The following is a 26700-nucleotide window of genomic DNA, read 5'->3' as shown; positions in this document are numbered from 1 at the left end:
GAAGAACGTAAAAAGCCAAATAAAATGCTGAGAAACAAAATTAAACCATAGGTAAAAAAGAACAATCTACTGCAAAACAATAAGTTTTATTACAGGTATTGAAGGTAATTTAATATTAGCAAACATTAATAACTGTGCAAAAATTAAATTAACTCCATGTGATAATCTCTGTAAGTACCCCTGCCCAAAAGTATTTGATAAAATCTAATACCAATTCCAAAATACTACCCCAAGTCCCACAAAAAAAAAAAAAGAGTTCAGTAATTCTCTTAAGAAATAACCTCTTTCAAGCTATCAGACAAAATAATACTTTCTAGTGAAACACCAGATACATCCAGGAATAATAACAACAAAAAGGATGTCTTCCATTATCTCTCTTATTTAATATTAGATTTTAAATATTCTAAGTAACATGTGACATAGTTACAAAACATGAAGAGGTGAAAATCATGATCATTTCCACTTAATAAACTGTTCACTCAGAAAATGCAAATAAATCCACTGAAGTGTTGGAATTGATAAAGCTGAGTAAAACAACTGCATATTAGATAAATATAAATCAAACAGTACTTCTAGACAGTAGAATAAGCAATAATAGTAAACATTTTCATTGTTAATAATAAAAAATTTTCATTTGTTTTTAATAGATCCAACAAAAATCACCAGCAACTAATACACACACAAGTAATAACAAGTGAATAATTTGTTTGAATTATATGAAAAAACTACAAGTCTCTATAAAAGATTTAAAGAAGACAATATAGAAAAATACCAAGTACCTGAAAGGGAAGATTGAATGTACATATATTCAATGTTTCTTAAATTATCTTCCCTGTAAATTTAATTTAAAAATGTTAAATGTGGGAGGTAATACTGGGTGAGAGATGGAGACAAATGTTCTAGCACACAGGCAAAAATAAACTGGTAAAAATACCAAAGAAAATCCTGAAAAAGCACAAAGAGTAAAGAAGGAGAGAGGGTAATGTTCTTTTCAGATGTTAACATGTACTATAATTTTTTTTTTTAATTTAAAAAAAAAATTTTGGGGCTTCCCTGGTGGCGCAGTGGTTGAGAGTCTGCCTGCTAGTGCAGGGGATGCGGGTTCGAGCCCTGGTCTGGGAGGATCCCACATGCCGCGGAGCAGCTGGGCCTGTGGGCCACAGCTGCTGAGCCTGCGCGTCTGGAGCCTGTGCTCCACAACAGGAGAGGCCGCGATAGTGAGAGGCCTGCGCACTGCGATGAAGAGTGGCCCCCGCTTGCCACAGCTGGAGAAAGCCCTCGCACAGAAACGAAGACCCAACACAGCCAAGAATGAATAAATAAATAAATAAATAATAATTAAAAAAAAAAAAAAAAAAAAAAAAAAAATTTTTTGTCTGCATCGGGTCTTCGTTGCTGCACGCGGGCTTTCTCTAGTTGCAGGGAGTGGGGTCTACTCTTCATTGTGGTGCTCAGGCTTCTCAATGTGGTGGCTTCTCTTGTTGCAGAGCACAGGCTCTAGGAGCGTGGGCTTCAGCAGTTGCAGCACACAGCCTCAGCAGTTGCAGCACGCGGGCCCTAGAGCACGTGGGCTTCAGTAGTTGTGGCGCGTGGGCTCAGTAGTTGTGGCGCACGGGCTTAGTTGCTCCGTGGCATGTGGGATCTTCCCAGACCAAGGATCAAACCCGTGTCCCCTGCAGTGGCAGGTGGACTTTTTATCTTTTATAAATTTATTTATTTTTATTTATTTATTTTTGGCTGCCTTGGGTCTTCGTTGCTGCATGCGGGCTTTCTCTAGTTGCAGCGAGCAGGGGTTACTCTTTGTTGGTGCATGTGCTTCTCATTGCAGTGGCTTCTCTTGTTGTGGAGCACAGGCTCTAGGCACACGGGCTTCACTAGTTGTGGCACGTGAGCTCGGTAGTTATGGCTCACGAGCTCTAGAGCACAGGCTCAGTAGTTGTGGTGCACAGGCTTAGTTGCTCCACGGCATGTGGGATCTTCCCGGACCAGGGATCAAACCCGTGTTTCCTGCGCTGGCAGGTGGATTCTTAACCACTGCGCCACCAGGGAAGTCCCTACTATAAATCTGTAATAAAGTATCAGTGTAATAGATCTCCACCCCAAAATAATTTAATTCGATATGTGAGATACTGTCAATCACTGAGGAAAGCAGTGATTAATTAATGGAATTGAAACCACAAGCTAGCAATTAAAGAAAAAAATGATTCTCACATCATACCATTTAGCAAAACAAACTCCAAATGGATTAGAACTAAATATCTTTAAACCCAATAGAAACATCCAGGAAAAAGCAGAATTACATATTTAGCAAACTCTGAAAAAAGAAGGACAAGCCAAGCTTCGAAGCAATAGAAGAACTATTGAGGAAAATAAAAACAAATCATCTATAATTTGAAAAAGAAACAAGACCAAAATTAAAGGGCAAATGATAAATTGGTAAAACAGTTGCAGAGAAGATAAACAGTACAATTTTTACTATGCAAAGACTTTATAAGAATTGATAAGAAAAACATTAAGACTACAAAATTAAATGGGCAAATGACTTAAAGAGATAATTCACAAAGAGAAAATATGATTAATAAATGATCTACTAAGAAAGCAAGAAATGCCTCTCATACTTGCAAAAATTTGTGGCATGTATCAAGTGCCTTAAAAATGATCTGACCACTTCATTTCCAGGTATCTGTTCTAAAAGAAGTGCATAAAAGGGTCCATGGTAATTATTATACTGCAAAAGTGAAAAATAAATACAGTCAGCTTGGGGGGATTGGTTCCAGGTCTGTCCACCCTCCATTACCAAAATCTACAGTCGCTCAAGTCCCATATATAAAATGGAGTAGTATTTGCATATAACGTACTCTCAAATACTTTAAATCACCTACAAATGCTATGTATAAGTTGCCAGGGCATGGCAAGTTCGCATTTTGCCTTCTGGAATTTTCTCCCCCACACCACCCCAAACAATGGGCTCTCTGTATCTACAGACATGAAAACTGTGGATATGAAGGGCCAAGTGTATTTAACAGTAGGAAACTGGCTAAGTGGATATTCTTCTATAATCATTAAAATTATGTTTGTGACAATCACATAATAATGAAACAGAGAAAAAGCTTATATCACACTCTCAAGTGAAACATAAGGGTTAAGGGTTGACTTGTGTCCCTCCAAAATTCATATGTTGAAGCACTAAACACCAGTACCTCAGAATGTGACCATATTTAGAACTAGGGCTTTAAATACTGCATGATCTGACTTATGTGTGGAATCTAAAAAAGTCAAACTCTTAGAAGCAGAGAGTAGAACAGTGGTTGCGAAGGGCTGAGGGGGTAGGGGAAATGGGGAAATGTTGGTCAAAAGGCACAAATTTCAGATATGTAGGATAAATAAATTCTAGAGATCTAATGTGAAGCAGGATAACTACAGTTAACAATACTGTACTGCATACTGGAAATTTGCTAAGAGAGTGGATCTTAAGTATTCTTAGCCAAAAAAAAAAGGAAGGAAGGAAGGAAGGGAGAGAGGTAGGGAGGGAGATGGGGAAGGTAGAAGGAAGGAGGTAACTGAGGTGATAGACACGTTAATTAGCTTGATTGTGGGAAACATTTCACGATGTATACATATATCTAAATATCAGGTTTTACATCTTAAATACATACAATTTTAAATTGTCATTTGTACTTCAAAAAGCCTGAAAAAAATGAAAATAAAAATAGGGTCTTCACAGAGGTAATCAACTTAAAATGAGGTCATCAGTGTAGGCCCTAATCCAATATGACTGTATCCTTATAAATAGAAGAAATTTAGACACAGAATCACGCACACATTGAGAACATCATATGAAGATTAAAGCAGAAATCAGGGTGATACATCTACAAACCAAGGAACGCTAAACACTGCCAGCAAACCATCAGAAGCCAACTCTGCAAACACCTTGATTTCAGATTTCTACTGCCATAATTGAGACAATAAATTCCTGTTTTTTAAGCCACCCAGTTTGTGGGTATTTGTAACAACTGCCCTAGCAAACTAATACAACGGGGTAAAAAAACTCCTGTGGTACATGATCGCAACAATTGGAAACTACTTTTTTTTAAAAAACAGCCTTTCTCAAGTAAAGTCAATAGGGGAGAGGGGAGGTATATCTAACAGGGAGGAGAGGGCCCAGTGGAAGGAAGAACCATAGAAGGAAAGATACCCACAGGAAGTTATATCTAAATTGAGACCTGCGTAGAATATTGCTGGCAACATGTACAAAAGTCTAGATACTAGAGAAAACCTGATGTATGAGCAGGAAAACCCAAATAGTAAGTTAAAATCTCGAACAGCAAGGACCTCATAAGGTAAAAGCTATGTTACAAAGTTTGAGCCTCTTCTGAAAAGCAAAGTGGTATCATGAAAGGATTTTAAGCACAAAACTAAAAGACTTTAAAACTACTATTCTGACTACAATATGAAGAACAAATTTTTTTCAACTCGGGGGAAAAAACCCCCAGGAAAACCAGACAGAACATTACATATTTATCCAGACAAGAAATGATAGCTGTATTAATGTTTAAAAAACAAAATATTAACCAAAAAAACAGCTTTACTAAGATATAATTCACATACCATACTATTGACCCATTTAAAGTGAACAATTCAGTAGTTTTTGGTATACTACATTAATTATTTTAAAGTGGTAAAACATATATAACAAAAAATTGCCATTTTAACCATTTTAAATGTACAATTCAGTGGTATTACATTCACAATGTTGTGCAACCATCAACACTGTAATTTCTAAAACTTTTTCATCTTCTCAAAGAGAATTCTGTAACCATTAAGGAATAAACATCCCATTACCCCCTCTACCCTGCCCCTGGTAATCTCTATTCCACTATCTCAATGAATTTGCCTATTCTAGATATTTCATATAAGTAGAATCATATAATATTTGTCCCCTTTTGTCTAGCTTCTTTCACTTAGCATAATGTTCTCAATATTCATCCATGTTGCAGGATGTATCAGAACTTCACCCCATTTATGGTTGAATAATATTCCATTATATGTACTTGCCACATTTTGTTTATCTGTTGATGAACACTTGGGTTGTTTATACCTTTTTGGCCATTTTACTAATGTTTTAAATGAACACTGGTGTACAAGAGTCTGTTTGAAGTCCCTGCTTACAATTCTTTTGGGTATATAACTAGGAGTTGAATTACTCGGTCATATGGTAATTCTACGTTTACTTTTATTGAGGAATCACCAATTGTTTTCATATTCCTGCGAGCACTTATTTTGCTTTTGTTTTTAATTTTGGCCATCTTAGTAGGTATGAAGTGGTATCTTGTGGTTTTAACTTCATTTCCCTAATAATTAATGATGCTGAACATCTTTTCATGTGCTTATTGGTTACTAATATATCTTCTTTGGAGAAATGTGTATGCAAGTTATTGCCCATTGTTTGATTGGGCAGTTTATCTTTTCTGTTAAGTTGTAGGAGTTCGTTATAAATTCTGGATATCAAACCCTTATCAGATATTTGATTTACAAATGATTTCTTCCATTCTTTAGGTTATCTTTTCATTTTCTTAAAAATGTCCTTTGATGCAATACAAATAAGTTTTTATTAAGATGAAGTCTAATTTATCCATTTTTTGTTTTGTTGCTTATGCTTTCTGTGACTTAAGAATCTACTTCCAAACCCAAAGGTCATGAAGATTTACCCCAATGGTTTCTTCTAAGAGTTTTATGGTTGTAGCTCTTACATGTAAGTTGTTGATCCATTTTGAGTTAATTTTTTAATATGGTGTAAGGTAGGGGTCCAAATTCATTTGTTTGCATGCAGAAATCCAGCTGTCTGGCACATGAGTTGAAGGAACTATTCTTTCCATACTGAACAGATTTAGTACTTATGTGTACCTATGTCAAAAATCAATTGTGGCTATAGATACATGAGTTTATTTCTGGACTCTTAATTCTATCCCAGTGGTCTATATTCTTATGCCAGTGTCATATTCTTTTTATTACTGTGATTTTGTAATAAGTTTTGAAATTGGGAAGTGTGGGTCTTCTCACTTTGGCCTTCTTTTTCAAGTTTTTTGGCTATTTGGGGCAATTCCACATGAATTTGAGGCTCATATTTTCCATTTCTGCAAAAGGGGCTGTTGATAATAGGGATCAAATTGAACCTGTACATCACTTTTGGTAAAACTACATCTGAACAATACTAAGTCTTCCTATTCATAAACATGGGATATCTTTTCTTTATTTTAGGTAAACTTTAATTTCTTTCAGCAATGTTTTATAATTTTCAGTGCACAACATTCTTGGTTAATTTTATTCCAAGGCATTCTTTTAGATGCTATTGTAACTATAATTGCTTTCTTAATTTCACTGTGGATTGCTCATTGCTGACATAAGGAACACAACTAATTACTATATGTTGATCGTGCAACCCTGCGGTTGTTTGTTTTCTTATTGAGTTTTAAGAATTCTTTGAATATTTGGATAACAGTTTTGTATCAGATATGTCTGCATTTTCCTGCAGTCTGTGCCTCGTCTTTTCATTCTTGGCCGTGACTTTCATAGTCCAGAAAATTTCAATTTCAGTGAGATCTAGCATAGTAATTCTTTATTTCATGGATTGTGCCTTTGGTGCTGAAAGTAAAAAGTCATCACCATACCAAAGATTATCTAGGTTTCTCCTACATTATCATCTAGGAGTGTTAATAGTTTTGTGTTTTATATCTAGGTCTGTGATCCATTTTGAGTTAATTTTTGTGAAGGGTGTAAGTTCTGTGTCTAGATTCAATTTTCTTTTTTTTTTTTGCATTGATGTCTAGTTCTTCTAACACTATTTGTTAAAAAGTACATCTTCGCTCCATTGTATTGTCTTTGCTTTCTTGTCAAAGATGATTTATCTGTATAGTCTCTTGCCAATACCATACTGTCTTGATTGTTGCAGTTTTATATAAGTCTTGAAGTCAGTATTCCAGCTATGTTTTTTTCCTTCACTGTTGTGTTGGCTATTCGGGTCTTTGCCTCTCCATATAAACTTTAGGCTTAGTTTGTTGATACCCACAAAAGAAGTTGCTGCAATTCTGACTTTTACTGCATTAAATCTGTAGTTGAAGATGGGAAGAACTGACATAAGATACCTAATACGGAGTCTTCCTATCCATGAACATGGAATGTCTCTCCATATACTTAGTTCTTCTTTGATTTCTTTCATCAGAGTTTTATAGTTTCCCCTATACAGATCTTATGCATATTTTGGTATATTTATACTTCAATATGTCATTTTTGTGGGTGCTAATGTTAATAGTACTGAGTTTTAAATTTCAAATTCCACTTATTCATGGTTGGTATGACTGACCATACCAACCAAAGTGACTGACTTTTGTGTATTAATCTTGTACCTGCAACCTTGCTATAAATGCCTTACTAGTTCCAGGAGTTTTTTTGTTAATTTTTTTGATTCTCTACATAGACAATCATATCATCTGCTAACCAAGACAGTTTTATGTCATCTTTCCCAATCTGTATACTTCTTTTTTGTTTTCTTGTCTTGTTGCATTAGCTAAGACATACAGCATGATGTTGAAAAGCAGTAGTGAGAGGAAAAATCCTTGCTTTGTTCTTGATCTGAATGAAAAAGCTTCAAGATTCTCGCCATTAAGTATGATGTTACTTTAGGTTTTTTGATAGTTATTCTTTATCAAGTTGAGGAAGTTCCCCTCTATTCCTAGTTTACTGAGTTTTTATCATGAATGAGTATTAGATTTGACAGATGCTTTTTCTGTATCTACTGATACAATCATGTGCTTTTTATCACATCAATGATGCATCACATTAATTGACTTCCAAATGCTGAACCAGCCTTGTGTACATGGGATGAAATCCCATTTGGTTGTGGTGTATAATTCTTTTTATATATTGTTGGATTCAATTTGTTAATATTTTTTGAGGACTTTTGCACCTATGTCTATGAGGCTTTCTACATTGGTCTGTAGCATTCTTTTCTTGTAAAGTCTTTGTCTGGTTTTGGTATTAGCATAATTCTTGCATCATAGAATGAGTTAAGAAGTATTTCCTCTATTTCTATCTTCTGAAAGCAACTGTAGAGAATTGTCATGATTTCTTCCTTAAATGTCTGGTAGAATTCACCAGTGAATACATCTGGGCCTGGTGCTTTCTGTTCTGGAAGATTATTAATTATTGATTCAATTTCTTTGACAGAGCCGTTTCAGATTATTTATTTCTCCTTGGTTAGTTATGGGAGCTGTGTCTTTGAAGGAATTGGTCCATTTCATCTAGGTTATCAAATTTGTAGGCAAAGAATTAATTGTTCATAGTATTCCTTTATTAGCCTTTTCATGTACATGGGTTGCATACTGATGTCCTGTCTTTCATTTCTGATATTAGTAGCATCCTGTCTCTCTTTTCTTTTTTTCTTTGTATTTGTGTTTTATTTTACAATCAAAGGTTTAAAGATATAGCAGAGAGTACAGCAGGCAAAACACAGATTAAGCATATTCTGTGCAAAAATATTTACCACAGAAAAGAGAAGAAAAATTTTAAAAGAATTATAGTGTGAAGGTAATTATAAATATATGAAATAATATAAACTATATTGATAAGTAATTCCCCTTCTTTTCAAGTTTCCAAGGGAATTATTAAATTTATATAAGGTATTCAAACTTGTAAGTTTGAAAATCTGTTTGAAAGACATTTTTACTGGAAAAATATAAGTGACCAAATTGTCTCAAATCAACAATAAAATAAAGCACTGAGAAGCTACTATGTAGTAACAAAGAATGTGTTACAAGAGAATTTTTTCAGATTTCAAGGAAGAGTTTATTTCTATGAGCACAGAGAAAAAAAGAAAGCTTTACTCTACTTTATATAAAATTAAGATAAGCCTGAAACAAAACCTGATCAAAACACCAAATAATAAAACCAGACTCATCTCAATATATTGATACATTTAACAGTAAAAATTGTTAATAAAAAGTTAACATTTGAAATCCACTGCTGTATTGAAATTCAGTTATTTATATGAGCAACTGATTACCAGAATGTAAGAACAGTTTCATACTAGAAAACTTGTGAATATGATTTCTTTCAAAAATAGATAAAGGGACCCCTTTTTTTCTTAATTAGCCTGGATAGAGGCTTATCGATTTCATTGATCTTTTTAAAGAATAAGCTTTGGTTTCAATGATTTTTCTCTACTGGTTTCCTGTTTTCAATTTGATGGATTTCTGCTCTAATTTTTATTATTTTTCTTCTGTTTACTTTAGATTTAATTTGCTCTTCTCTTTCTAGTATTCTAAGGTGGAAGCTAAAACGATTAATCTTAGATCTTTCTTCTTTTCTAATATATGCATTCAATGTCACAAGTTTCCCTCTAAGCACTGCTTTCACTGTATCTGACAAATTTTGACAATTTGTGTTTTCATTTTCATTTAGTTCAAAATATTTTTAAGTTTCTCATGAGACATTTTCTTTGGCTCATGTGTCTTTTATAAGGGTGGTGCCTTAATTCCAAGTATTTTGGAATTTCCAGCTATCTTTTTGTTACTGACATCTAGTCTAATTCCACTATGGTCTGAGAGCAGACAATGTATGATTCCTGTTCTTTTAAATTTGTTAAGGATTTCTTAAGGTTTGTTTTATGGCCCAGAATGTGGTCTATCTTGGTGGATGTTCCATGTAAGCTTGAGAAGAATGTGTATTCTGCTGTTGTTGGATGAAGCAGTATATAGATGTCCTTACATCCGTTTGATTGATGATGGATGTTGAGTTCAACTATGTCCTTACTGATTTTTTTGCCTGCTGGATCTGTCCATTTCTGATAAAGGGGTGCTGAAGTTCCCAACTACGACAGTGAATTCATCTCTTTTTCTCTGCACTTCTGTCGGTTTTTGCCTCATGCATTTTGATGCTATGTTGTTACATGCATACACATTAAGTATGCTACATCTTCTTGGTGAACAGCAATGCCCTTCTTTATTTCCAAAAACTTTCCTTACTCCAAATTCCACCCTGTCTGAAATTAATATAGCTACTTCCACTTTCTTTTGATTAGTGTTATCATGGGATATCTTTCTCCATCCACTTACAGGCATACCTTGGGGATATTGTGGGTTCAGTTCCAGACTACTGCAAAAAGGCGAATATTGCAATAAGGTGCGTCACATGAATTTTTTGATTTCCCAGTGCATATAAAGGTTGTATTCACACTATACTCAGTTTATTAACTGTGCAATAGCGTTATGTCTAAAAAAATGTACACACCTTAATTTTAAAAATACTTTATTGCTAAAAATGCTAACCATCATCTGAGCCTTTAGCGAGTTGCAATCTTCTTGCAATAGTAACATCAAAGATCAATAATCACAGATCACCACAATAAATATAATAATGAAGAAATTTGAAATACTGTGAGAATTACCAAAATGTGACATAAAATCATGAAGTGAACAAACGCTATTGGAAAAATGGTGCTGACAGACTTGCTTGATGCAGGTTGCCACAAACCTTCAATTTGTAATATCTGCAAAGTACAATACAGCAAAGCACAATAAAACAAGGTATGCCTGTACTCTTAATCTAGACACTTGGCGTCTGTATCCACAAATTCTGCATCCATGGATACGGAGGGCTGACTGTACTACACCATTTTATATAAGGGAATTGAGCATGTGCAGATTTTGGTATCCATGGGGTGCGGAGAGGGCATGGAACCAATGCCCCATGGATACTGAGGAACAACTATATGTGCCTCTACACCTAAAGTGGGCTTTTTAGACAACATATAGTTAGATACTGTTTTTTGATCCAATCTGACATAATCTGTTTTGTAATTGGTATACTTAAGACCATTGACATCCTAAATGATTGTTGATGTTTTTTGATTAATATCTATTATATTTGCTACTGCTTTCTATTTATTGCTCCTTTCTTTGTATCTATTTTTGTCTTCCATACCTTTTCTGTCTTTTGCGGGGTTTTTTTCCCCTTGTTTTTGGCCACGCCGTGCGGCATGCGGGATCTCAGTCCCTGACCAGGGATTGAACCCATGCCCCCTGCATTTGAAGCACAGAGTCTCAACCACAGAACTGCCAGGGAAGTCCCTGTCTTTTGTGGTTTTAATTAAGCATTTTATATGATCCAATTTTCTCCCCATTCTGAGCATATCAGTTGAACTCCTTTTTTAAGTGGCCATTCTACAGTTTGCAATGCCCATTTATAACCAATCCAAGTCCAGTTTCAAATAACACTCTACCACTTCATGAATAGTGCAAGTACCATAAAATGAAATAATCCTAATTCCTGCCTCCTATCCCTTGTATAATTGCTGTCATTCATTTCAGTTATACATAAGCATACATAAGCATATTTATATATACATGTAATCAGACATAAGCATATATATAAGTATAATTGAATACATTGTTGCTATTATTTTGAACATTTCATCTATTAGATTAAGAATAAGAAAAATAAAAGCTTTTATTTATTTTACCTTCATGTATTCCTTCTCTGATGCTCTTTCTTTCTTTATGTAGATCTGAGTTTCTGACCTATATCATTTTCCTTCTCTCTGGAGAACTTCTTTTAACATTTCTTGCATGGCAGGTTTACTGGCAACAAATTCCCTCAAATCTTTGTCTCAGAAAGTCTTTATTTCTCCTTCACTTTTGAAAGATAATTTCTCAAAGTACAAAATTCTAGGTGGGTAGGGTTTTTTTCTCAACACTTTAAGTATTTCACTCCACTCTCTTCTTGTTTGCATGGGTCTGAGGAAAAGTCAAATGTAATTCTTACCTTATGTTTTCTACAGGTAAGGTATTTTTTTACCTCTGACTGCTTTCAGGATTTTTATCTTTATCTATAGTTTGAAAATGGCATGTCTAGGTGTAATTTTTTGGGTATTTATCCTGTTTGGTGTTCTTTGAGCTTCCTGGATCTGTGGTTTAGTGTCTGACATTAATTTGGGGGAAATTTTCAGTCATTATTGTTTCAAATGGTTCTTCTGTTCCTTTCTCTGTTCACCTTTTAGTGTTCCCATTATACGTATGGTACAACTTTTGTAAATGTTCCACAATACTTGGATATTCTTTTCTGTTTTTTCACTTTTTTCTCTTTGCTTTTCAGTTTTGGCAGTCCTATTTTGATATCCTCAAGCTCAGAGATTCTTTCTTCAGCTGTATCCAGTGTACTAATAAGCTCATAAAGGGCATTCTTCATTCTGTTACAATATTTTTCATGTCTAGCATTTCTTTTTGGTTCTTTCTTAGAATTTACATCTCTCTGCTTACATTGCCCATTTATTTTTCCATGCTTTCTACTTTTTCATTAAAGTCCTTAGCATATCAATCACAGTTGTTTTCAATTCCTGGCCTGATAATTTCAACATCCCTGAGTCTGGTTGTGATGTTTGCTCTATTCTGTGTTTTTTGCCTTTCAGTATGTCTTGTAATTTTTTGTTGATAGGTGAACATGATGTACTGGGTCAAAGGAACTGCTGTAAATAAGCTATTAGTAATGTGGTCGCAAGCTGTGGGGGGAGGGGAAGCGTTCTATAGTCCTAAGATTGGATATCAGTATGTTACTGAGCCTGTGCTTCTGGACTGTGAACTTAAGACAACCTTGTCAGTTTTTCTCCCCCACTTACCTGTTTTGACAGGGTGACTAGAGTGGGCTGGGGCTGAATATTTCCCTTCCCTCAAGTCAGTTAGGTCTGATAAAACCCCAGCAAGTTAGATTCTGGTTGAAGAATCAAAATTGAAGAATTCAAAATTGTTACTCCTATTGTTAGTACAAGGGGATTTTTCTCTGATATTCACTGTGAAAACCTGGTAGAGCTCCAGGATGTAAAACTGATGAAACTGTCAGGGCTCCCCAATGACGAGGCTCCCCTGGAGTTTTTATCTCTCAAACTTGTCCACACTGAGCCTCTAGCAATTTTTCAATAACAGTTCAGGTCTCCCTACACTGGTACTGATTTCCTACAAGGGTTCCTGATCTCATAAGTTGTGATTCTCTCTATTTGCCTGTCACTCTCTCCAGTCTGGAGGACAGCAGTTGGTTCTGTGATATTACTTCCCTTACAGATCTAAGAAGAGTTGTTGATTTTTCAATTTGTTCAGCTTTTTACTTGTTGTTAGAACAAAGTGGTGACTTCTGAAGTTCTTATATACTGGATTGGAAACTGGTAGCATTCTTTGGAGTGTTTAAATATAGGATCCTGTGATCTGAAAATAGAGATAGTTTTACTTCTTCTTTTCCAGTTTGGATGCCTTCTATTTCCTTTTCTTATCTAATTCCTTTGGCTAGAACTGCCAGCATAATGTTAATTGCAGTGGTGAAAATGGGCATCCTTGTCTCACTCCTAAACTCAGGGAAAAAATTTTCAGTCATTCACCATTGAGTATGATGTTAGCTATGGGTTTTTCATAAATGCCTTTGGTCATGCTGAGTATATTCCCTTCTATTCCTAGTTTTCTGAGAGTTTTTATCATGAAAGGATGTTGAATTTTGTGAAATGACTTATGTGTATCAATTAAGATGATCATGTGGTTCCCCCCTCCCTTTGGTTCTTTTAATGTGATGTATTACATTGATTTATTTTCTTACATTCAACCACCCTTGCATTCCTGGGATAAACTCCACTTTGCCATGGTTTATAATCCTTTTAATATGGCTTTGGATTTGGTTTGCTGGTGTTTTGTTAAGAATTCATAAGTCTATATTCGTTAGGAATACCGGTCTGTAATTTCCTTTTCTTGTGATATTATTCATATGGCTTTGGTATTACGGCAATGCTGGCCTTATGGAATGAGTTAGGAAGTGTTCCCTATTCTTGTATTCTGTGGAAGAGTTTAAGAGGAATTGGTGTTAATTCTTCCTTAAAAGTTTGGTTCAGTTCACTAGTGAAGCCATCCGGTCCTGGGCTTTTCTTTGTCAGGAGGTTTCTTATTACCAATTCAATCTCTTTGCCTGTTGTAAGTCTGTTGAGACTTTCTATTTTGTCTTGCATTTAGGTAATTTGTGTGCTTCTTGATCTGTCCATTTCATCTAGATTATTTATTTTGTTGGTATAGAGTTGTTTATAGTATTCTTTTATAATCCTTTTGCTTTCTGATAATAGGTATTAATATCCACTTTCATTTCTGATGTTAGTTATTTGTTTCTTCCCTTCCTCCCTCTCTCTGTCAGTCTAGCTAAAGGTTTGTCAATTTTGTTGATCTCTCAAAGAATCAACTTTGGTTTCATTCCCTTTATTATTATTATTCTGTTCTCATTTTATTGAACACTGCTCTAATCCTTATTATTTCCTTCCATCTGCTAGCTTTGTTTCCTTTGCTCCTTTTTTCTAGTTCTGTAAGATATAAAGTTAGGTTACTGATTTGAGATCTTTCTTCCTTTTTAATATAGGCATTTACAGCTATAAATTTGTCTCTGAGCACTGCCTCCATTGCATCCCATGTAGTATTTTCATTTGATTAATCTATAGGTATTTTCTAATTTGCCTTGTGATTTCTTCATTGACCCACTGATCGGTTAAGAGTGTCTTATTTCATTTCCACATTTTTTTTAACATTCCAGTTTTCCTCATGCTATTGATTTCTAGCTTCATTCCATTGTGATTGGAGTAGATACTTTGTGTGATCTCAATCTTTTTACATTTATTGAGATTTATTTTGTGGTCTAACATCTGGTCTATCCTGGAGAATGTATCAATTGCACTTGAGAAGAATATGTATTCTGCTGTTGTTGGGTGGAGGGTTCTATATATGTATCTGTTAGTTCTAGTTGGTTATATTGTTGATCAAGACATCTATATGCTTATTTGTCTTCTGTCTATATGTTCTATCCATTTTTGGAAGTGGGGTATTAAAGTTTCTAACTTATATTCAAGAACTTTTTTTCTCTTCAATTCTATTGAAGAGTATTCTTAATGAAGTAAAGATTCCTACAACCTTTTAAAGGGGCCAAAATAAGTTTCAAAATTTACATGTGTATACCTTTAAATCAAGAAATTCCACTTTTAGAAAATATCCTAAAGAAATGATAGTACGATAATAATAATAGCTAACAGTTATTGAGCCTTTACTTTGTGCCAGGCCATGGGCTAAGCATTTTAAATGCATTAACTAATTTATTGGGTAGTTTTATTATTATCCCAAATTTCCCAAATCTGTAAATGATGCAAGAGATTATGAGTGTCTAATATGTAGGTAAACACATGTGACTCAAGTTTTCAATGAGCAGTGTTTGTTACAGAAGAAAATAAAAGTCAAACTAGTGGACAGAATGGTACTGAGAATTAGAAAACCTGGGTTTAAATTGTACTCTATCATTTAAGACTATAAAATCCTAAACTCATCTGAGTTTTGCTTTCCTCAAATGCAAATAATCTCTAAGATTTCCTCCAGTTTGCACTTTGTGATTCTTTTGTTTACCAAAATCACCTAAGATAGTGCTGGAAACAAAGTAGTCCCTGACTGAAAGTTATTTGAGACGGTAATGTAATGACTTCTATACACTAATCCTGCTCTAGAAGCATAGATTATTTATAGAAGAAACATCTCTATTTTGGAAAGCTAACCAAGACTGTGCAATCATGATTAATCAAAACAAAACAAATAATATACCAGTCTATGTTCTCAATAAGCTAAGTCACAGTTTAGGTGGGGAGACATTTTGTGAATAAATAATTATAATAAGAGCTATTGTAAAGTTATTAACAAAATTCTATAGCAGCAGAGAATAAGGAATATTTAGACTTCCTGAGATGACATTCGACTTCATTCTTATATTTGCTGGATGAATAAGATACTAGACTAGGCACGCAAGGAGCGTGTGGAGGTGGTGGCTGGCAGACAATGCAGAGGAATCGGGATATGCAAAGGGTAGAGTCAAGAAAAGGCAGATATCATATTCAGATTATAATTTAGTGTTATAGAAATACGACATCAATTAATCCTAATTCTCTCACTTTGACATATATATTATTATTATAGCTAATAGTTACTGACCACTTACAATACGGCAGCTTACATACATGTACATGTACTCCTTACATGAAACCAATGAGATAGGGTTTTACAAATGAGAAATTAAGGTCCAAAGAGATTAAATGTTTTGTCCAGCATTACACAGCTGGTAACTGATGAGGCTAGCCTTTAAAACCAGATAGTCCAACTCTAGAGCTGGCACAAAGATTTCCCTTGCTAAGCACTTCTGCTGAGATGTTTAAACCCAGGCCAATTATCATCTCATCCCACTTAACAGAAGTATCTGCAAAGCTACCTCTGAGCCTCTCCTAAGTCACTTAACAAGACAGAGGATCTGGACATCTAACCATGCCTCCCATGAGATTACCAATATATCTTGTCAAGGTATGCAGCCCTTCATAAATATTTTAACTCCTTCCTGAAAGATTTCTTCTCCCCACTAAATACAGCCTTCCCTTTCCTTACAGCGTGATTAAGAAGTCTATACCAGCTTCCTATTGATAAGAATGAGAATTAAGAATACTATGTTTGAAGGATAGCTAGTTTTTACTCTACACCAAAAAGAGAACATAACATAGTCCTGTTAAGCAGAAAGAGGAGAAAATTAATTCAACTTCATAAATATGAAATCAAACGATACCTTCAGTCCCTCTAATTCATTTTCCAGTTGCTTAGAATAGTGCTCGCTCTGTTCGCGCAATTTCCTGTCTTTAGATGCTTCAGCAGCTACAGCTTCTGTACGAACTTCCAGCTTTAAAATAAAATGAAAAAAGCAGATTTTATGGTTATAATTGTTTCTCCAATAAAATGTTTCCCCATGGGAATTTACCTTGCAATAGATAGATAACTCAAATGTTGAAATTCATATTAAATCATATTACCAAACTAAAAAGAAAAAACTTTTCAAAAATTAAAGAATGAAATATATATTATTTCACTAGTCTGAAAAAGCAGCTTTAATCACTACCCCATGGGCACTACAAATTTGCCTGACTACTAACCTCTTTTTTGGCTCTTTCTGTTCTGCGCAGTTCTTGCCTTAAGCTTTCAACTTTTTGCATCACCAGGTCCACCTCTTCTTCCTTATCTCGGACATGGCGAGCAAGTTTCTGTTTTTGGGTGTGCAATTCTGTTAGCCGCTCATTGATCTCCATGAATTCCTGCATGGCCAGTTTCCTCTGACAGTGTGCATCTTTCAGCTCTTTGGATTGGTTTTTTAATCGCTCACTAGCCTGGACTAGTTCCTACAGTTTTGTAAAAAGAATATAAGTTACCAATTCTGCAACCTAGGGACCAAATTTGGCCATCAAAATATTTATCATGAAGTCAAGAAGAGCCAAAATTATTCACCTCAGAACAAAATTAAAAGAAATGAACTACTTTTGAACAGATACTAGGAGCACGGTGCTCTGTCCATATTCTCAATTCCTTATGCTAACATGCTAACTGCAAAGGAACAACTGATTTAACCTTCCAGTACCTTAATAAATAAATAAAGGTATAGGAATACAAGATACAATGGTAAAGATAAAGATTTTGTGAAATTTAATGGATATCTGTGAGATTTTAAAAAATTATATCAAATGATTACAAATGATAAAAACAAGGGTTGTATTTGATGTGGAGACTAACTCTTGGGCCAGCAGCAAAGAGAAAAGCTAATTAAAGTGAGAAACTTAGAAGGAGCTGAAGTAGACTTGGGTCAGTAGAACAATCTGCCTCCCAGCAAAAGGAAATGCAAACCTTCTTTGAGGAAAAGAGTCTCAATGATATCTATGTTTTTTTTTTTTTTTTTTTAAGAGCATACAAATACGAGCTCACAACCATAGATTTCCCAAACACCCAAAGGACAAACAACCACAAGCAAACATTATAAACAATAAAAATAAACCCCAATGGTATTTGGATATTAGAACTATCAGATACTGATAAGATTGCTATACATGTAATGTTTGAATAAAAGGAAATCATAAAAATAGGAAAATGACAAAAGACTATTTAAAATGATGAGGCAAAAAGACTACGAAAAACTGTTTACAAAACATTGTATAGAGCATTTAGAAATGAAAAAACGTAAGTATTAACATTAAAAACATGAATCCACCAATATAGAAAGCTCTACCTTTATGAAGAAAAATATGAAGAAACTCAAACCCAGAAACTAAAAAATAAAATATATAACATTAAATAAAAATTTAAAAAAAAAAGAAGTCAGAGGGGAAAAAACACAAATCACCTATTCCCCATCCTCAAAAAGGAAAAAATAAGATAATTAGAGCAGACATCTAAGAAGTAACAATAGTAACAGGAGGACATATTTTTAAAGAGATAATAATTAAAATTGTACACACAGAAAAATTACTTTTGAAGTATGAGGCTAAAAAATAATGAGATTCATACAAACACAAATTGACAGAGCTTACCACAACCAGATCTGAACTTAAAGGAACCTCTAAATATTTATTTCAGGAAAATGAAAAATGATTTTAGAAGGAAGGTCTAATGAAAGAGAAGTGGAGGGCTAAGAAATTGGTAAACACAAATATGAATGTAAGCAAACTTGTGTATAAGACTGTATTATTGTCTCATTTGTACAGTAAACAAAAAGGACATAACTAACATATTGGTCCAAAAAAACACAGTAGTTGGGAAGAAGCAATAGAGTTAAAGGTCCTCAAAGTGTTTGGGAGCAACAGTTTAAGAAATTAGGTTGGCCAAAAGGTTCATTCGGTTTTTCCCGTAAGATGGCTCTAGTAGCGCTTAGTTGTCTTTAACTTCATTCCAAACAATTTTGTTAGATTTTCTTGTGACACCTGTCGTAACAGTATACAGTTAAAAAAAAACTTATCAAAACTGGTGAATTTTTGTGTAGCCATTTTAATACTGAAGATGGAAGAAAAAAGCAACATTTTCAGCATATTATGCTTTATTATTTCAAGAAAGGTAAAAACTCAACTGAAACACAAAAGAAAGATTTGTGCAGTGTATGGAGAAGGTGCTGTGATTGATTGAACGTGTCAAAAGTGGTTTGCGAGGTTTCATGCTGGAGATTTCTTGCTGGACGATGTTCCACAGTCAGGTAGAACAGTTGAAGTTGATAGTGATCAAATTGAGACATTAACTGAGAACAATCAATGTTATACCACATGAGAGATAGCCGACATACTCAAAATATCCAAATCAAGTGTTGAAAATCATTTGCACCAGCTTGGTTATGTGAATTGCTTTGACGTTTGGGTTCCACATAAGTTAAGCAAAAAAAAACCTTCTTGACCGTATTTCTGCATGCGATTCTCTGCTTAAACATAATGAAAACATACCGTTTTTAAAGCAAATTGTGATGAGCGATGAAAAGTGGATGCTGTACAACAATGTGGAAAAGAAGAGATCGTGGGGCAAGTGACATGAACCACCACCAACCACACCAAAGAATGGGCTTCATCCAAAGAAGGTGATGTTGTGTATATGGTGGGATTGGAAGGGAGTCCTCTATTACGAGCTCCTTCCGGAAAACCAAACAATTAATTCCAACAAGTACTGCTCCCATTAGACCAATTGAAAGCAGCACTCAACGAAAAACATCCGGAATTAGTCAACAGAAACCGCATAACCTTCCATCAGGGTAACACAAGACCACATGTTTCTTTGATGACCAGGCAAAAACTGTTACAGCTTGGCTGGGAAGTCTAATTCATCTGCCGTATTCACCAGACATTGCACCTTCAGATTTCCATTTATTTCAGTCCTCACAAAATTCTCTTAATGGAAAAAATTTCAGTTCCCTGGAAGACTGTAAAAGGCACCTGGAACAGTTCTTTGCTCAAAAAGATAAAAAGTTTTGGGAAGATGGAATTATGAAGTTGCCTGAAAAATGGCAGAAGGTAGTGGGATAAAAGGGTGAATACGTTGTTCAATTAAGTTCTTGGTGAAAATGAAAAATAACTCTTTTATTTTTACTTAAAAACCGAAGGCACTTTTTGGCCAACCCAATATTAAATTTTAAAAAAAGATATTAAATTTAGACTTTGTTAAATATACAAAAAATTCAATACTACTAGAAACTGCTAGAATGAGTAGTGAGCAAAATGAGAACAAGAAAACAAAAACCTCGATTAAAAATCAAGAAAAAAATTTTCAAGATGAAAAGAATTCTGGAGATTGGTTTCACAACAATGTGATGTACCTTACACTACTCAATTATAAACATAAAAATGATTAGGATAGTAAATTTTATGTTATATATATTTTGCCACAATTAAAAAAAAGAGCAAACTCAGCCATAAAAAGAATGAAATAATGCCATTTGTAGCAACAAGGTTGGACCCAGAGACTGTCATACTAAGCGAAGTAAGTCAGACAGAGAAGGACATGTCATATGATATTGCTTATATGTGGAATCTAAAACAATGGTACAAATGCACTTAGTTACAAAACAGAAACAGAGTTACAGATGTAGAAAACAATCTTATGGTTACCAGCGGGGAAGTGGGGAGGGATAAGTGGGAGACTGGGACTGACATACACACACTACTATACATAAAACAGAAAACTAATAAGGACCTACTGTATAGCACAGGGAACTCTGGTCAGTGCTCTCTAATGACCTATATGGGAAAAGAATCTAAAAAAGAGTGGATATGGGTATACGTATAACTGATTCACTTTGCTGTACAGCACTAAGTAATACAACATTGTATATCAACTATACTCCAATTAGAAAAAAAGAAAGAGTGAGAAAGCAGATAAAGATAAGCATAGAAAATGCATGACAAACAGAAAACAAAAAGTGGTAGAAACATGTCCATATAGATTAGTAATCAAAATAAGTACAAAAGGAATAAGTTCACCAGTTAAATGCAGTTTGTTATACCAAATTATGAAACAAAATCTAGACTTAAATAGAAAAAGCATTATTATAGCAATGATAAAATTCTATTCACTAGAAAGAAATTCCACTCTAAATTCTTGTGCATTCCATAAGATAGACTCAAAATATATTAGAAAAAAAATTGCTAGAACTTCACAGAAAAACTGGTGAATACATCATCATGAGAAAATCCAATTTCTCAATCATTAATAGATAAACCAAGCAGTTAAAAAAATAGTGAATATAAAGAAGATTTGAAAAGCTCAATTAATAACCTTCATGTATATTTAGAAGCTTGCATCCAACATTGGGAAACACATTCTTCTTAAGCATATATTGAATATTTAAAAATGAAAAGGTCTAGATCATGCAGTAATTCTCAGAAGATTTCAAAGAACAGATATCATACAGATCAAGTTCTTTAATAATATTACCATTAAGATAGAAATAAAAGATAATAAGGCTAAATTCCATAATAACTCACAGATCAAGGAGAAAAATCATAAAGGGTATTAAAATATTTAGAACCAAAAAAATTTTAAATACACAAAACAATAAAAATGTTTAGTAAAGACTAAAACTTGGGGATGCAGTAAAAAGGTATTGTATATACACAGGGGGAAATTTATAGCCTGAAATACTTATACTGAAACTAAAAAAAAGTTGAAATTCAGTGAAATTCCACATAAAAAGTTAGAGAGAACAATGCATTAACCGCTTCCCCCAATATGATATGATGATAATAAAGAACATAAATTAATGAAAAGGAAACATGAGAATAATGAAGATCAACAAAGCCAAAAGCTTGTTCTTTGATCTCACTAAATATCTGGTGAGGTCAAACAAGGGAACAAGAATAAATGCACAAAGAAATAATATGAAGAAAGAAGGAGAGGTTATAACTACAAATCTAGGAGAAATCAAAAAAGGTAAAAGGATGCAATGAAAAATTTTATGCCAACAAATTTTTCAACTTAATGAACAAATTCCTATAAAAATACATTTAGCAAAACTGTTTCAAGAAGAAATAGAATGCCTAAATAGTCCTATAACAATTAAAGTAACTAAACCAATAGCTAACAAAAATTCCCCATCCCCCCAGTCGGAAAAAGTCTCCAGACTCAGATGGTTTTACAGATGATTCCTCCAATGTGTTTCAAGGAACAAAACATTCTTCTTATACAAACTTTTCTAGAGAACAGAAAAACAGGCAGTGCTACTCAGCTAACTCTATAAGACTAGTATAATCTTGATACCAAAGGAAAAAAAAAAAAAAGAGAGAAAGAAAAAGTCCAGAAAGAGGAAAAAAAAAGAAAAAGCCAATCTCATTGAAGAAAACAAATAAAAAATCCTTAAAAAACCCAAAGACATTAGCAAATCAGGTCAGTGATATTTGAAGTGGGTAAACATGAACTCTGGAACTCAACTCCCTGTGTTGAAATTCCAGTTCCCCCACTTTCTAGCCCTATGATCTTGAGCAAATGTACCTAACTTCTCTGTGTGGGATCTCACCATTTATAAAATAAAATCACTACTACTACCGCTGCTGCTGCCGCCGCTGCTGCTACTACTAATACGTAAATCACAGGGTTCTTTAAAAGATTAAATGAGCTAATAAATGTAAAGCACTTAAAGCAGTGCTATTAGAACAGATGCAACGTAACTGTTACCTATATTATCATATTAATATTTAGGAGACAATACATGGGCAATTCAGTTTTAACTCAGAAAAGTAAAAACGGTTTAACGTTAGAAAAAGTTTATAAATGTAAGTCATCAAACCAATTTATTTTTATTTATTTTTGGCTGAGTTGGGTCTTTGTTGCTGGGCGTGGGCTTTCTCTAGTTGAGGCAAGCGGGGGCTACTCTTCATTGAGGTGCGTGGGCTTCTCATTGCGGTGGCTTCTCTTGTTGCGGAGCACGGGCTCTAGGCTCTAGGCTTCAGTAGTTGTGGCTCACGGGCTCTAGAGCACAGGCTCAGCAGTTGTGGCGCATGGGCTTAGTTGCTCCGCGGCATGTGGGATCTTCCCGGGCCAGGGCTCGAACCCGTGTCCTCTGCATTGGCAGGCGGATTCTTAACCACTGTGCCACCACAGAAGCCCCAAACCAATTTATTAAAGGAGAACAATCACATAATTCCATCAATAGATATTAACAAATTTCTAGAAATTTTTTGCAATACTGTGCAAAAAAAGCACATTTAATAAAGTCAATACCCATTTTTAATAAAAACGATTAGCAAAATAGGAATAGAAGATAATATTCTTAACCTGATAAAAAGTATTTACCTAAAACTTACAGAAAACATTATTATTTTCTTAGAAATCAGGAATAAGATAAGGATGCCTGCTATCATCACTTCTATTGAATGTTGTATTTGAGGTCCTAGCTTATACAGTAAGACAAGGAAAGAAAGAAAAGTAAAAAAAAAAAAAAAAAATCAAAAGACAAAGAAAAAAACCTGTCATTTCATAAAACCTTAAAGAATCTCAAATATATTATTACAATTAATAAGAGTTTAGCAATGTTGCTAAAACAGAATCAGTAAGAAAGTATAATTTTAAAGGTATCATTTAAAATATGAAAACTTACAATCATAAATTAAAGGAAAGGCAAACAAGACCTGTATAGAATTTTATGGAGAAACATTTTAAAATACTTTAAAGATACAGAGAGATATACCATGTTTGTGGATAAAAAGACTGTGGGACTGCAGAGAAAATAATTTTATGTTTTTGTACAGTTAGGCCTTTCTAAGCAAATTTTACTGAAACTTGGAACATGGGTTAAAAGCAAGCCTTGTAAAGTAATTTATGACTAATTTAGATACGTAGTGAGAAAACTCCAAAGAGATTTAACTCCTGGACTTTTGTGTTTACATTTCAAGGAGGGTTGGAGAGAGAGATAAGAGCCTGTACCAAGGAGATAATCTCTTTATAGAGCTGGAGACTTGGACACATCTTTCCACCGGAGTGACTTATTTATATTCCGAAGGGTCTTAGATCCTTCTCTTTAGGTTTCCAGGGAGACCCGCAGAAAGGTGGGTAGAGATAGAGGGGAAGCAGGAAGCATCTGCCTCTCTCCTCTCTGTAAACACCCTGATTCACTATTTCAGGGCTCTTTCTCTACCATACAGTCCCCATATGTGTATGGTTTTATCCAACCAGCTCTCATTGTGTTGCCCTAAAGGGTAAGAAGGGGCATACAGGAAAGCCACGTGGTTTTTGTTTTGTTTTGCTTTTCTGAATGTAAATCGTAATAATCTTTCCTTGCTCTTGAAATCTTGTGTGCATTTAGAATGATATTAATAAACATGGATAAGAATATAAAGACTCAATGTTATAATGATGTCAATTCTCCTGAAATTGCTCTATGGATTTAATGCAATTTTAATCAAAATCCCATCACAGTTTTCAAGGAATAGAGAGTTGAGATATAGACCCATGCATAAGTGGAAATTTAATATCTGACAGAGGTGACACTGTACATCAGTAAGGGAAGGAGGGCCTATTTAGTAAATGAACAACTGGCTAGCCATATGGGAAAAAGTGAAATTGGATCCTTATTTCATATGATACACAAAAATAAATTTCTGATGCATTAAGAATTTAAATATGAAAACCAAACTTAAAAACTTCAAGATAAAAATTTAGGAGAATTGTTTTTTACCTCAGATTTCTTACATAAGCCAGCAAATGCAATAATCATAAAAATGTAGACTGATGAATTTGACTACATTAAGACTAAAAACTTTTGTTAGTCAAAAGCTCCCATAAACAAAATGAAAAGACAAGCCACTAGCTGGGAGATATCTGTAACATACATAATCGATAAAAGATTAGCATGTCCAGAAAATTCTTACAAACCAATAAGGAAAAGACAAACAACCCAACAGAAAAATGTATAAAGTATATTAAGAAGTATTTCACAAAAGAAGAAATATAAATGATAAATGGACATGTGTGAGGATACTCAGCCTCATTAGTAATTAGAGAATGCAGATTAAGACCATACTAAAACATCATTTTAGACCTAAAATGTCAACTTAGATTAGGCTGGCCAAAAATAATATATCTAGTAATATGAAGTACTGTTGAATATAAAAACTCCTGTACACTACCGGTAGGAGCATAAATTGGTACAAGCAGTGGAAAATGCTTTGACATCATCATAAAAAATACAGTATTTCTATTGCGTATGACCCAGTTATTCTATTCGTGTTTGTGTCTGGATATATGTTCAAGAATGATCACAGCAGCATCATTTATAGTAGCTATTAATTATAAGCAACCTAAATGTCAGCAAACAAAAAATTAGATAAGCAAATTGTGGGTGTTGACATAATGGTGTATTTTATAGCAACTAAATGAATGAGCAACAGCTATATAGACGAATCTTAGAAACAATCTTGAGTGAAAAAAGCAAATTGCAAAAGATTGCATATACCATTTTACAAAGCTCAAAAAAAGCTAACACTAGTATACTGTTTAGAGATACACTAATATGTGATAAAAATTTTTTAAGTAAGGGAATGATTAACATAAAATTCAGAACAGTGATTACTATTGTCGGGGAAGTGATGAGAAAGGAATAGGAAATGACTACCCAGGGCTATGTCACAAAATAGGTAATGCTCTATTTCTTAAGTTGGATGTTAGGTTCATTTTATTATTTGCGTCAAAACTTATATAATGTTACATTTATTTTTTATATGCATCAAATGAAAAGAATCTTAAAAAGAATATCTGCTGCCTGTAGGATATCAGGCAAATCATTTAAAATTCTTTATCAATATGATGTGTTTCATTTCAGCACTACCCTCTTCTCAAAATATACTGAAAGGATTTTTAATATTAAAACTTATTAAAAATTGGCCAAGTACCTGTTACTATAAATCTAGATATCAGATGCTCATCCTTATTATGTTAACCAAGTTTGTTTGAGTAATCCTATCTTTAAATACATAACAGTAACCATTAATATAATATTATTAAAACAAATAGGACCTCTGTTACAAATTCCAAATATTATTAAATTGACCATGAATATAAATGAATCTATACAAAACACTGCTTGAAAGCACATCAAGAAAAAAGTAAAAATATACTAATCTAATTCACTTTGACCTTCATAGCTTTCTCTGTTAATCTTTTTGATTAGCTTCATCAGCAAAAGGTTATTTGTTTTATTTTTAATTACCTCCATTTCTTTATGGGCAGCAAGACTTATAAGTCTTCCCCAGAAGGACTTCATCTGTTTTATTAATGAATTATATACAACACCATTGAATACAATTTATACTATGCCATAAACCACTCATTTCTTTTTTGCATTGGATAGTATTAATTCCAACATTCTAAAATTTATTAATGAAATGCAAAGTACACACAGCATATCACTTAAGTAAAGTATTTTTCTCTAGTGCTCGAATATTATATATCCTATTGGACTGTGTTACTGTGTCCTAGCTATTAATTAATTTTGTTGATGTTTATAGTAATATTTACATGTTCACAAAGTTCTTATGAAAGTAACTTCAGCTTATTCATCCATGCTTTGAAAGATAAACTGACATCTAAAAAAATGATTAAAGAATTAAAGAAATTTTCTATCATAATCTTTAAAGAATGTTCATATTAGCAAGTCACGATGAAAATATGCCTGTATTTTTCACTTTTCCATAGACAATAAACAGATTTTTACTATTCTCTCACTTCTTCATAATATTTCTTTTTCAATAACATTTACTTTCAATCAAGTCCTTTGATTATTAACACTCCAAAAGAACAAAAGATTCTGAACTTTGAAGCCTCAAAAATT

The 26700-nt window shown here is 33.9% G+C and overlaps 1 protein-coding gene across 13 annotated transcripts in view; it reads right to left on the bottom strand.

Annotated features, from left to right (window-relative positions):
• The window catches only part of CDC42BPA (CDC42 binding protein kinase alpha), a 320248-nt gene that overhangs the window by 95929 nt on the left and 197619 nt on the right, over positions 1-26700 (bottom strand). For 11 of the 13 annotated variants that reach the window (XM_036865565.1, XM_036865615.1, XM_036865588.1 and 8 more), the window contains exons 13-14: positions 17015-17257; positions 16654-16764 (exon numbers count right to left, since the gene is read on the bottom strand). In XM_036865565.1, coding sequence (XP_036721460.1) covers positions 16654-16764; positions 17015-17257 — 354 coding nt within the window. The remainder of the gene's footprint in view (positions 1-16653; positions 16765-17014; positions 17258-26700) is intronic. The other 2 variants (XM_036865634.1, XM_036865672.1) reach the window with 1 other exon arrangement.

The sequence above is a fragment of the Balaenoptera musculus genome, chromosome 1 (genome assembly GCF_009873245.2).
Source record: "Balaenoptera musculus isolate JJ_BM4_2016_0621 chromosome 1, mBalMus1.pri.v3, whole genome shotgun sequence".
In the NCBI taxonomy this organism is placed as follows: Eukaryota; Metazoa; Chordata; class Mammalia; order Artiodactyla; family Balaenopteridae; genus Balaenoptera; species Balaenoptera musculus.
This window is presented reverse-complemented; position numbering and strand designations above follow the sequence as displayed.